At 40.2% G+C, this 14,315-nt stretch overlaps 1 protein-coding gene across 1 annotated transcript in view; it reads right to left on the bottom strand.

The window, feature by feature from the left end:
• The window catches only part of trim9 (tripartite motif containing 9), a 52,435-nt gene that overhangs the window by 30,314 nt on the left and 7,806 nt on the right, over nucleotides 1-14,315 (bottom strand). Inside the window, exon 2 of the mRNA XM_080783739.1 lies at nucleotides 747-842. Within this exon, the coding sequence (XP_080639865.1) occupies nucleotides 747-842 (96 nt within the window). The remainder of the gene's footprint in view (nucleotides 1-746; nucleotides 843-14,315) is intronic.

Raw genomic sequence — 14,315 nt, forward strand, 5'->3', positions numbered from 1 at the left:
TGCTGTGTGAGTGTACACTCACTGATACCAGCCTGAGCCACGGATTAACAACAGGATGACATCGTGGCGCATAAGAGAATGCTGTCAATGTCGGGTGGAAACCGTGTATGTCCAAAACCGTATGAATTGGAAAGAAGAACTTGTGTTCCAATGGAACCAATGTAGTTATTGTAAGCAGACTCAGTGGAGAGTCTATTGAGTCTCCTACCGGAGATTCCAGGTCATCAAATTATTTGTTTAGGAATGGGGAAAAAACAAAAACATCATGGGGTGTGTAATTGATAGAAAATAAGACTTGTTTTGGGTGAACTACTCCTCTAAACACTTTCACTTGAATGAAATAGCAATCACAGGCTCAGGTGTCACGATGCAATGTGTTGTGAGCTTGTAGATTGCTACTTTTGTGTGACACTGTCATACAAGGATGTACCTACTACCTAGGGCATAATTTACACAAAAAGCTGAAATACCGGTATGGAGATAAAAGGTTTCTCTGCCCGACGACAACGATGTGATATGTTTATTTGCCTCAATCTGTCTTTGCAGTGGCATGGCTGGGCTTGGAAAATGGAGTGACAAGGTATAGGTTCGAGGCTGGACGTGTGTGTGTGTGTGTGTGTGTGTGTGTGTGTGTGTGTGTGTGTGTGTGTGTGTGTGTGTGTGTGTGTGTGTGTGTGTGTGTGTGTGTGTGTGTGCGTGCGTGCGTGTGCGTGTGCGCGTGTGTGCGTGCATGCGTTTTACAGTACCTGGATGTGCTGCACCATGTTCCTTAGCTGAACCAGGAACTCCTTGGCCTCGCTAGCTCTGTCTGACAGTCCGGTGAGAGCCTGGGATAGCTGGCCCTGAGAACAATACCAAACACAGGACATCAGACGCAGGGCGATGCAGAGGTGTAGACAGATTACACAGTAGACACTTAATTAATAACAGCTATCCTGAATGTAACAACCCTTTTCAACATCCTGTTAGTAGGCTAACGGTTGCCCTTGACAAGAAAACATCAATAGCCACTTTGGCATGACACAACAGATTTCTTTGCCAAGCATGTATCATCAGATTACTGTAGCTACAGAATCCTGTTACACTTACACTTTCAACTTATTTAATTCATTAGTCCCCTCCTCCATGACACAGTGCTAATTAATAAATCAGTTACTGTAAAGCGTTTGACAACCTGACGACCTGCAACCATTTTGGTTATCATCTGATGCAGCATTCATGACCTCCCAATGCTAAGAGGCGGATTTGGTTGTGGTCAGGTTTGCCAATGTGACTGGAATTCTATATTGTAATGGTACAATCCACTCCAGCCACAACTAAAGTATAAACAAAGGAAGAGAGTGGCTCAGAAGATATCTTTATGTCAAGGTGTTCTTGAGCAAGATACTGAACCCTGGGCCCTAACAGCTCCCTTAACTGCTAGGTGCATGGCTGCCCACAGCCAGCTAAGGATTGGTCAAATACAGAGAAAGAATTTCCCTACAATTATTACAAAATTACAAATATTTGGCTTTACATCATGGCAACGTAACTACACTAGCCCAAACCTCCACCAATGTGTAAATGTATCTCTCTAGTGCTTTCAGCCCAGCCTCCCGTTGACCATCTGACAGATGAATACAATTAGTCATATTCATTAAAGCCCCACCGATGCAAGATTGTTGGTCCGATACTGATCCTCATTTTGGAAAGTCCTAGAGACCACCAATTAGTACTGATGCTGTGACTGATATACATGCCATTTTCTATTAAAATCAACTAAACTTTGGAAAACATTTACCGGTACACAGATCTTTGAAAAGTTGAAAAAAGTTGCCTATAATATGCTGTAAATTACATGACAAAATTACGGACACCAATGATGAAAGTCTTTAAAATACGGGACAACTGACGATACCAATGATGTCAAAACAGTAAAATAATGTCTAAATCGGCCGGACTCTAATATTCACAAACATAAATTACATTTATAATTAGCAAAAGGACCCAAGTCAAACATTGAGAAGATTTATGTACGGCTCAGCACTTTTGCTATTATGTTTTGCTGTGACTTAAAACCATGCACACCCTGCAAGGCATGGGAAGGTGAGTCCGCAGAGAACATAACAGGAAATGCCATTGCCGTGGCCGTGCGCAATGACACATGAATGCCCTTGTTTGGACAACGAGGGAGCAAAGAAGAGGGTGCGTGTGAAGTGGGGTTGTGTGAACAAGGAGGTGATGGAGTCAGAGGACTCAGCCTGACCCCATCTTCTCACCCTCTGGGAACGCCGTTCGGTTGAGTGGACTGGACAACCGCCAAGTGGGGAAGCTTATTGTCTGTAGGGACCGCCGAAGGCGGGAAACTAAAAGGATACATGGTTTTATCTGGTCAGAGACACAGGGGGCTCGGTTTTCCGAAGCAGAGCAATAAAACCGGCCAACTAAGCTGCTATAGAGGTTGGAGGAAAGAAAAACCTGTTAAAACAACCCATTACACACTTCAGTTCTCTCTCTAAAGCCAACAACACAGCATCATCTAATGCGAGGACAGGCCAAAACGGGAGTTGAGCCCTGGAGGTTGACATGCCCTTTGACCCCAGGATTTGGGAAACCCATGACAGCTGCCGCAAATGTGACTCTTCTGCCCCGCAGGGACTGAGGGTCTGAGCCGACGACAGCTGAGCAAAGACTGGAATGTCAACTTTCCACATTATCATGGACCACTTCAGGCAACTTCCTCTCGGACAACTCGGGATTTGCATTCCAATACTCCCATATCCACAATGATGGAGCAGGGCAGATGGGTCTTTGATGACTTATTACTTGCGCAAGCAGAGCGCGCAAGTAATAATTTCGCCCGGTCTGTGTGCACCGTGCCAGCCAACCCGCCACTTGATGCGTACGCAAATAAAACAGCAAATTTGTGCCTGGTTTGCTGGGACTAGATTACATAAATGACCATATGTCTTACGTCATCATTTAGAGCTAGTCATACGTATACTACAGTATATACATAATCAGTAAAATAAAATAGCAAATTGTGCCTGATTTGCTGGGACCAGAGTACATGGTGTGTATATGTATGACTAGCTCTCAATGATGACGTAAGAAATATGGTCATTTATGTAATCTGGTCCCAGCAAACCAGGCACAAATCTGCTGTTATATTTGTATATTTTGTATACGCAAGTGGCGGGTTGGCTGGCACGGTTTTTGGCGCAAAGTAACCACGTGACGGCATAGGAGTGAAATTAATTTAGTCCCTTGTTTGTGCCGAATCTGGGTTGCACATGGTTTGTTGAACTCCCTCTGGTGTTGTGGGTGTGGACTTTGCTGATATTAAAGAAGTATTTAGACAGGTACATGGGTATCTTGGTGGTGTATCGAATCTTGTGGACCAGACCCATTGCAAGATGCTGTGTCGTCAACCCTAAGCCATTCCAGCCTGTCAAAGTGGGCAGGGGTGAGGTGAGGCCCAGTAGTAGCCTGACCAATTTGTTTTGGGAAGTCTGAAGCCTTATTTTAAGGGCGAAGAAACCTTATACAAGGGCTCCTGTAACAGGGTCTTCAAGGTGTTTTTGTTGACCAGTGAGGAGATCCTGTATAGGAATCTTGTTCTTTGGTTCACTTTTTTGATTACGTTGGTGGCCATTTTATCACCGGAAAGACTTGCCTCCAGGATGGAACCTACTAGGTAGGTAATTTCATCTTTTCGTGTGATAATAGTCACCCACTCTAACCAAGAAGCCATCTGCCTTGCTGAGATTACTATTTGATCCAAAAAGAATGGATTCTGTTTTTCCCAGGTGTAAAGATAGTTTGTTATCAGCGAGCCAGGTGCAGATTCTACCGAGTCATCTGCGAACAGGAACAAGTTGCAGTCACAAGCTGATGTATTTGTAGTCATGTCAGCTTTCCCCAGCTGAGGTCTGGTTAGGATGTTGCCCCCCCCCCCCCTTCCCTCGTTTATCTTTTTAACCTTGTACTGTTGTTGTTTCTGCTATGTTTTGCTTTGTTTTTTTTCCTAATAAAGTCTGTTCCTAGTGTTCTTATGTAAATCGCTGGGTATTCAGAAAAGCAGCTATATAAACTTGAGCTATTATTATTATTATGTCAGCGGGTATTGGGTTTATTGCAGGTTGGTCCTGCAATTTGGGGTTTACTAATCAGCTCTGTAATTAAGCCAAGTGGGAAAAAGCGCGGGACCATGAATAATTCACAAGCTGCTCTGGGGCCATTCACCATGTTTCATTTTCTCTCCACAGTCGAACAAGCAAGCAAATCTGTCACTGGAAAAGCGGAGATGTCGGAGAAGCGTGGGGGCCAATTTGGATTAAAGCCCCATCCAATAGGAAGATGGAACTACAAACACAAGAAGAGGTAAATGCAATGTCGCTTAACCAGATTAAAGCTCTATTAAAGGAAAAACAATTACTAAAATAAAAAAAATACGAAGCTAAACTATCCATCGAAATGCCAGGGCTTCAGACTGCAGCCGCATGAGCATCACTAAAGCACAGCTTTTTACATTTCTCGTGACCCAGTTTCCCCCAAAGAATACAGTACCTCTTAGAGTAAACCAGGGCAAACGTTTTTAGGTTCCCTGCTCTCTTTCTCATTGCTTAAGAGTGAAGATGTTTTTCAGCATGTGTTGGTTTAAAACTAAACCAAACTCAATTAAGTCTGTATGTATTGATACTTTTGGCAAGTGATTTAAGGAGAGAACAGTAGTGCCACGAACACTGCTTCAACAAGTTTGCGAGGGTCAAAGGTAAAACAAATACCCTACATAAAGTCTTCCCATATGGAAAAAAATGTACTAAATTTGTATATGTTTTACATGAAACTTGTAGTTAATATATATGACAGTCAAAGCAGATATAAGATCCATAGTATTTTTCTGTAAAGTGAAACTTATATAATTTTGTCATTTATATGAACTATATAAAACAGTCAAAGCACATATAAGATCCATAGTATTTTTCTGTAAAGTGAAACTTATATAATTTTGTCATTTATATGAACTATATAAAACATTTAAAGCACATATAAGATCCATAGTATTTTTTTGTAAAGTGAAACTTATATAATTTTGTCATTTATAGGAACTATATAAAACAGTCAAAGCACATATAAGAGCCATAGTATTTTTTTGTAAAGTGAAACTTATATAATTTTGTCATTTATAGGAACTATATATAACAGTCAAAGCACATATAAGAGCCATAATACGTTTTTGTAAAGTGAAACTTATATAATTTTGTCATTTATAGGAACTATATAAAACAGTCAAAGCACATATAAGAGCCATAGTAAGTTTTTGTAAAGTGAAACCTATATAATTTTGTCATTTATAGGAACTATATATAACAGTCAAAGCACATATAAGAGCCATAGTAAGTTTTTGTAAAGTGAAACCTATATAATTTTGTAACTTATAAGACCTATATGTGACGGTAAATTCACATACAATATTCTTAGTAAATTAGTATAAATTGAAATACATATGAACTTATAAATAATTACTGCAGTAAATCCACATACAAAATCCTTAGTAATTGTGTGTTGTCAAACTTGTAGAGTTGGGCAAACATCAGTGAAACCAAAATCTGATAGGATATTGTATAGAAACCATACAATACAGGCCATGTATGTCACAGAGACATCCAAATGAAACAAAACCTAATCTTACAATGAAATAACATGAGATGACAAAATAATGAGTTGTATTCCCTTTTACATTTTATGACTCCTACATTATTTAAGATCCCCCCACCCAGTGCCCCCCCCCCCAGCCAGTGTCCTCCCCAGCCAGTGACCCCCCAGTGTGACACCCCCCACCCAGTGCCCCCCAGCCAGTGTCCCCCCAGTGTGATGCCCCCCCCCCCCAGCCAGTGTCCTCCCCAGCCAGTGTCCCCCCAGTGTGACACAAGCCCCCAGTGCCCCCCCAACCAGTGCCCCCCCAGCCAGTGTCACCACCATTGTCCCCCCATGTACCTCCCAATGCATTTTATTTTATACTGCTATGGTAACTTATAAGAATCTTCTAAAAAAAACAAAAAACATAAAGAGAGCATATCAAACACTTCACATATGTCAGGATGTGTCTGGGTAGCTCAGTCGGTAGAGCTCTCGCCTTAAGACCACAAGTTCGTGGGTTCGATCCTGGGCACTGGCAACTCAGCGTATGAGTAGCACAGCTTGGGTGCGGCAAGTCATGCGGGAAGAATTGGGAGTTGATGGTATAGTAGGTGTGGTGCTCTATCTCAGCAACCATCTCCCAGGGGTCTATAGCGCATATGTTTTTTATACCTATCATACACTTCACATATAAAAACTTATATATAGTCATAGATAAAACATATGGTTTTTTTATAACTATAAGGTATAATGTATTGGCTGACATAGAACAATGTTATAAAAATCATATAAAAGAAGCATACTTTTCTTGTAAATTAAATGGTTACAAACTATAAAATACATACTATAATGGTATTTTTTTTATATATGGAAAGGATATATCTCATATAATTTAAAACTACAAACATTGTATGGAACATGTAAGGAAAATACAGTTTGCCATGTACTTACCTCATAGATCACATACATGTTGTTTACTTGATTCATACATGATTCACTTTATTGTCTTATATGAGGATTGTATGAAAGGTGCCACTTTCAAGAGTTCACATATAAAATCTAGTATGTACTTTACATGACATACATGTAAATGACATACATAAAAAATGTAAATACTTACTATTGGAGGCAACAGGACAACATATATGTTTCTTCTACTTTTTTTTCCATATGGGTTATTATAGAAAGGTTTGGCACACTTTCATCAATGCAGAACCTCACCTTTAGGCATTAAAATATTTTTATTTTATTTGTGATTAAAAGTATAATCAATCTCCCTCCCTCCTTCCTTCCTTCCTTCCTTTGTCAAAAATACTGTAACTGAAATTAAACATGAAGGAAGTCAAGTGATTTCATATGTTTGCCATCTATGGTTTTCTCTGTTATACCAAATCCTCCCTTGTGGTTGTTTGCTGTAGCCCTAAGAGAACACATTTTGAAATATTAAGTAGGTGGTGAACTGAAGACCCTTGCAGTTCTGTTGAGCTCCCCTCAAAAACAAAACAAGGTCTTAAATCTTCAAACACAACCGATGAATTAAGATTCAGCTAGATTTCCATGCCTCTGTGTCAAACAAGATCCCATATGGAAACAGCCTGCACAAGCAAAGCCCAAGTGGCCAGTGCATTATTTATCTGGTATATCTGTCACCATCAATAATGCAGAAGAAGTCATTAACAACCCACATCCACACAAAATAATAGCAGTGAAACATGGATTATATGGAAGGCAGTCAAGGCACTGAAACTGCCACGGCTGGCTCACCCCAAGAAACATACTGCTTTATGACGGACACCTAGGAGGAACGCAGCAGGAATTGGCCCAGAAATAATCTATTCTCGTCAATGCCAGATTTAGCCGATGAGGGAAGTCGGTGTCTTTTGCAGGTGATCGGTATAGTCTACCTGCGGTCTGATCCACTTAGGACTTGATAAATGACATTAGGTCATGAAAAGCCATATCAGCTGTGAGGACTATGCGAGGTAAATGAAGTCGCTACAAAGTGCTGCTCAAAGGACAATGGCAGCGACATGTTGAGCTTATGTGGACCCCCATCAGGTAATGATGAGGAGCAGAAATGTGCATGTGCACATAAATGCACTGTTTTGTTAATTCTCCTGTTAAAGCGATGTGATGCTTTGTACTCAGATTTCTGACTGACTCCTGGTTTATAATGTTGTTTCTTACCTATAAACATAGCTAACCCTAACCCTAAAAGAATCACACCCGTGTGAAATGAGTGGGGCTCTTGTCATCGTACATCAATTTATGTTAGCGAACATTTGACATTGCTACATAAGGTACAAGAATGATCAGCTCTTATCATCATACATCATCATGCATCATCTCATACTGGCCAATCAGAATGCCTGTTGCTTGTGATTGGGTAGCTGATTTCCCTTCAATCTCAATGGCGTTTAATGTTTTGATGTTTAATTAAAACTTTAAAGTCATATTTAGCAGAATTCAAACATCATTTTTCCGTTCATTGTCAATGGCAAATCTTGAGACGTGTGGGGACAAAAGCTGTTTTTTGCAAAACTCGGCCAATCACTGCGGAAGTTCGATTACTCCGGAAGTAGAAAAAAGTGTCACAATAACTATAGTCCCTTTGGGCAACCAGACTACCAGATGACTATTAGCAAACATTTACTTTATTGATAATGGGTGATAAGATGCAGAATGGGTGATAAGATGCAGAGCGCAGATGCTAAATCATTGGAGGTCAATGAGGCTCGTCTCATTACCAGACACACTGAGGCATTTAAGATCTCTACTTCTGATTCATCTCTTATTTCACTTCTGATCTCCGTTTTCCCACTTTCAGGGCATTCTAAAGCGAGCTTGCTGTATGACGGCGTTGCCAAATAGCAGATGTACAAGTTTGTAGATTGCCTATTTTTGTTGCACAATGTAGTCGTAAAATGAAGTATGCTCTCCTGAGTCCTCTTTCTCCCCCTTTGACACACACACACACACACACACACACACACACACACACACACACACACACACACACACACACACACACACACACACACACACACACACACACACACACACACACACACACACACACACACACACACACACACACACACACACACACACACACACACACACACACACACACACACACACACACACACACGCAAAGGGGAGGGGGAATAAATAAATATCACAGCTATTAAGGGAATGCTATTAAACTAAATGGCTTTAACAAACCACCCCCCACTGTGAAATCTCATTCTTTTCAAGCCTCAGACCTGTCCTTCAATTCAATTCAATTCAAAGGGCTTTATTGGCATGAGAAAACATACGTTTACATTGCCAAAGCAGAAAGAACAAAACAACAATACAGCAATACAATCAAAACAAAAATTATGTACTTTGAAGTCCTTCATTCTCCTTCATTGTCCTCCAACTCATCTCTCATCAGTGAATCAGATGCCACTAGCTATCTTTAAACAATTCATTATCTGTGTCTTTGTCTTTTCATGTGGAGACTTTGCACTGAAGTTGTTACGGTATGAGAATGACTGAACCCAATATGCAAGCCACAAAACAGGAAGGTTCAAAATTAAAGTATTTATTTATATCCAAGGCAGTAACAAACAAAAAGTAGCATCTCCAAAACTCCAAAATACAAAAAGAACTAAGAAGTCCAAAAAGGCAAAACTCGAGTATAAGGCAGTAAATCAATCAAGTCCAAAACTCAAACCTTTCAAGAAGACAACGATCAAGAACCAGGAACCTCGGGGTAGAATGACAATGTTCTGACAGGGAATGTTTGTAAAGAGTCCAGTTAAGTAGTGAGCAGGTAAATTGTCAAAGTGTTCACAGGTGGGCTGACGAGGCAGTTGGAGACAGGTGAGTGAAGGGACTGAGTGAGTGGAAAGGAAAATGGGAGTGGCCAGGGCTGACATGGTCTGTGGGGAGACAGACCCTAACAGAAGTACCGGTATACAAACATTCAGCCACAGGCCACACCAAAATCCTGAATGTTTTTTCCCCCACACATTTTCACTGCTGAACAAAATATATTTTGTACTTTTTAGTAAGTAAGTTACTGTAACTCTGCACACTAACCTGCAGGGTTTGTTTTATTACACAACCTTTAAATGTAAATGAAGTCCTCTAGGTCATTATTAAATCTTTACCAACAACACAGGAACCTCAAGACTAAGGGGATACTGTAGGACACTCTGGTCTCCCTGGTGTTTGTCTGTGTGATGTTTAGTTATGGATTGGAGGCCTCTTCTTCACACAGTAGGAAAGGCAGTGGATTCAAATGATCAAGACTGCAGTCAATCTCATTATGTCCAGTAGACAGTAGGGAGTAGTAGAAGGACGGACCCATATGGAAAAAAAAGTAGAAGAAACATATATGTTGTCCTGTTGCCTCCAATAGTAAGTATTTACATTTTTTATGTATGTCATTTACATGTATGTCATGTAAAGTACATACTAGATTTTATATGTGAACTCTTGAAAGTGGCACCTTTCATACAATCCTCATATAAGACAATAAAGTGAATCATGTATGAATCAAGTAAACAACATGTATGTGATCTATGAGGTAAGTACATGGCAAACTGTATTTTCCTTACATGTTCCATACAATGTTTGTAGTTTTAAATTATATGAGATATATCCTTTCCATATATAAAAAAAATACCATTATAGTATGTATTTTATAGTTTGTAACCATTTAATTTACAAGAAAAGTATGCTTCTTTTATATGATTTTTATAACATTGTTATATGTCAGCCAATACATTATACCTTATAGTTATAAAAAAAACATATGTTTTATCTATGACTATATATAAGTTTTTATATGTGAAGTGTATGATAGGTATAAAAAACATATGCGCTATAGACCCCTGGGAGATAGTTGCTGAGATAGAGCACCACACCTACTATACCATCATCTCCCAATTCTTCCCGCATCACTTGGCGCACCCAAGCTGTGCTACTCATACGCTGAGTTGCCAGTGCCCAGGATCGAACCCACAAACTTGTGGTCTTAAGGCGAGAGCTCTACCGACTGAGCTACCCAGACACATCCTGACATATGTGAAGTGTTTGATATGCTCTCTTTATGTTTTTTGTTTTTTTTAGAAGATTCTTATAAGTTACCATAGCAGTATAAAATAAAATGCATTGGGAGGTACATGGGGGGACAATGGTGGTGACACTGGCTGGGGGGGCACTGGCTGGGGGGGCACTGGTTGGGGGGGCACTGGGGGCTTGTGTCACACTGGGGGGACACTGGCTGGGGAGGACACTGGCTGGGGGGGGGGGGGGCATCACACTGGGGGGGCACTGGGTGGGGGGTGTCACACTGGGGGGTCACTGGCTGGGGAGGACACTGGCTGGGGGGGGGGGGGGGGGGGCACTGGGTGGGGGGGATCTTAAATAATGTAGGAGTCATAAAATGTAAAAGGGAATACAACTCATTATTTTGTCATCTCATGTTATTTCATTGTAAGATTAGGTTTTGTTTAATTTGGATGTCTCTGTGACATACATGGCCTGTATTGTATGGTTTCTATACAATATCCTATCAGATTTTGGTTTCACTGATGTTTGCCCAACTCTACAAGTTTGACAACACACATATGTATTTCAATTTATACTAATTTACTAAGAATATTGTATGTGGATTTACCGTCACATATAGGTCTTATAAGATACAAAATTATATAGGTTTCACTTTACAAAAACTTACTATGGCTCTTATATGTGCTTTGACTGTTATATATAGTTCCTATAAATGACAAAATTATATAAGTTTCACTTTACAAAAACGTATTATGGCTCTTATATGTGCTTTGACTGTTTTATATTGTTCCTATAAATGACAAAATTATATAAGTTTCACTTTACAAAAAAATACTATGGCTCTTATATGTGCTTTGACTGTTATATCACCCATTCTTGAGATAAGGGACAAAACCTTTTTCAAACTGGATTTTTTTTTTTTTTAAGATACATTCAAATCAAATAGATGTATTTGTAGACACAGGTCTCAACTACCAATCTTGAGAAGGAACAGGTTTTTCGCATAACATTTCTTTCTAAAATGGGACATTTATGCACTTAATACCTGATTCATGTCAACTCCGTCAGACACACTAAAATCCCTTTTAATTGAATTTTATCATTTCAACAATAATATAAAGTCCTCAGTTATCTTATAATGGCTTTCAGTAATCAAGTTAAGTAATACAAATCTTTTTATATTATTTTGTTCCAATATCACACTATTATGAAATATCCAATTTCTCAAAACCGTCATTTCAACCTTTATTTTCAATATTATAACATGAAAACCATGTAAAAAAAAAAAAAAATCATCATTACGTATCATTTCAGTTGGTGTTTCAATACATAAGCACAAAAGATTTGACAGCAAATTTTCTATTTCTTTGGAAATTAACAAAAACATCACGGGACGAACGTCTGACGGAGTTGACGAACATCTGACGGAGTTGACAAGTTTAACTGATTTAGGTTCTAGACCACCTAGGATCTTGATTCTGGTGACTAATCCCACATTTTCAAGGATGAGGAATACAGTGGTACTATTTAGATTTGCCCTGTGAACATGGCAGCCATTTTTCAAAATGGCCGCCAACTTTCTGTTATTTCCCAATAACTCAAGTTCTACACCACCTAGGATCTTGATTCTGGTGACTAATCATACATTTTCAAGGATGTGGGATACATTGGTACTATTTAGATTTGTCCTGTGACCACTGACCATGGTAGACATTTTTCAAAATGGCCGCCAACTTTCTGTTATTTCCCAATAACTCAAGTTCTACACCACCTAGGATCTTGATTCTGGTGACTAATCATACATTTTCAAGGGTGAGGAATACAGTTGTACTATTTAGATTTATCCTGTGACCATGGATGGTAGACATTTTCAAAAATGGTGGACCTGCTATTATTTTACCAATTTACTCAGGGAATATTATCAGAATAATATAAAATCTGTGAATACATTTCTTACCAAGAATTTTCTTCACCAATGTTTGTAAAGGTGTCTACTAACATATCCCACATTGGTTTCTATTTGACCACCCTAGGGGCATGTTTGACAGCTGCTGAAAGTTGGGTACCATCAACAACCAATATAAGGCTAAATGTTCTAAATTTCATTATGCTTTAAGTAGCATGTGGCATGTCAAACTAGGGGCTTTTCATGATTCTGGATCCATTCCAAGCATTAGTTTTGCACAAAAAACACTACGTTGGCTAAAAACGGCCATAGCCATCATCACAGATGTGATGAGGTCAGCACATGTCGGCACATTTGGGCAAGTGGCTATGGCCAAACTAGGGGGTCTATGGCCAAACTAGGGGTCAAACTCCTTGGGCTAAATTCGGTGAGGTGAACAGTGAGCAGTGAACAGTGAGGGAAAGACTGAAGACAGAAGATTTGGCTTCAGGACCATCAGGCAGGATGTGCAGACACTGAAGGCATCAGTGTCTTTCTCTGTGTCCCCAGCATGTCAACCAAAGCAATGTTACCAAATCAAAGGAGCCTTCACCTCATGTCACCTGGGGCTGGGTGAGCAATCGTATCCTGTATCTAAACTCACAACTAAATACAGACACTTGGCCAGACTGCCGTTTGAAAGGGTCAAACCCCTCATCCTGATTGGGGAAGACCACCCCACCTAATCACACCAACCGAAGAAGTGAGGTTGGGGCCTCCAGGTGGGCCAGCAGCCATCTGCACAAAGACTGGGCTCGACCCTGCAGGAAAGCAATCTCCAGCCAAGACAATGTAAGTTGACTATAACAGAGCCCCAGAACACAGAGCTCAGGAGAAGGATGGAGAAACACTGGCAGGAGGCCACCAAGATACAATGCCCCAGAGACCCAGAGTGTGCCACCACTGGCAGTAAGGAGATCAACTGCTGCAGCAAAGATGTCATGAAAGGCAAGTCTCCACCAAAAAAAACCCTGAACCTAATCGGGGTGTCAAGAGACCAAAGTTTCTCCCCCACAGTTCCCTGCAGTGGCCAGTGAAGTCAAACTGTGCATCTGTACCTGAAAGGGGCAAGTCAAAGGCCAGAAAGCCCACCTCCTTTTAATGTCCTGTCAGTAGAAACTCAACCTGCACCTGAAATAAGCCCTTACCTCTCCCAGAGAAAGTTCATCCTTGAAAATGTAATGATTAGTCGCCAGAATCAAGATCCTTGGTGGTCTAAAACTTGAGTTATTGGTAAAATAACAGCAGGTTGGTGGTCATTTTGAAAAACAATGGCTGCCATGGTCACAGGACAAATCTAAATAGTACCACTGTATTTCTCATCTTTTAAAATGTATGATTAGTCGCCAAAATCAAGATCCTAGGTGGTCTAAAACTTGAGTTATTGTAAAATAACAGCAGGTGGCGGCCATTTTGAAAAAAAAAAGGCTGCTATGGTCACAGGACAAATCTAAATATTACCAATGTACCCCACATCCTTGAAAATGTATGATTAGTCACCAGAATCAAGATCCTAGGTGGTGTAGAACTTGAGTTATTGTAAAATAACAGCAGGTGGCGGCCATTTTGAAAAATGGCTGCCATGGTCACAGGGAAAGTCTAAATTGTACCACTGTATCCCTCATCCTTGAAAATGAGGTCTTAGTCACCAGAATCAAGATCCTAGGTGGTGTAGAACTTG

This window comes from Protomyctophum bolini (assembly GCF_963924005.1).
Source record: "Protomyctophum bolini genome assembly, chromosome: 15".
In the NCBI taxonomy this organism is placed as follows: domain Eukaryota; kingdom Metazoa; phylum Chordata; class Actinopteri; order Myctophiformes; family Myctophidae; genus Protomyctophum; species Protomyctophum bolini.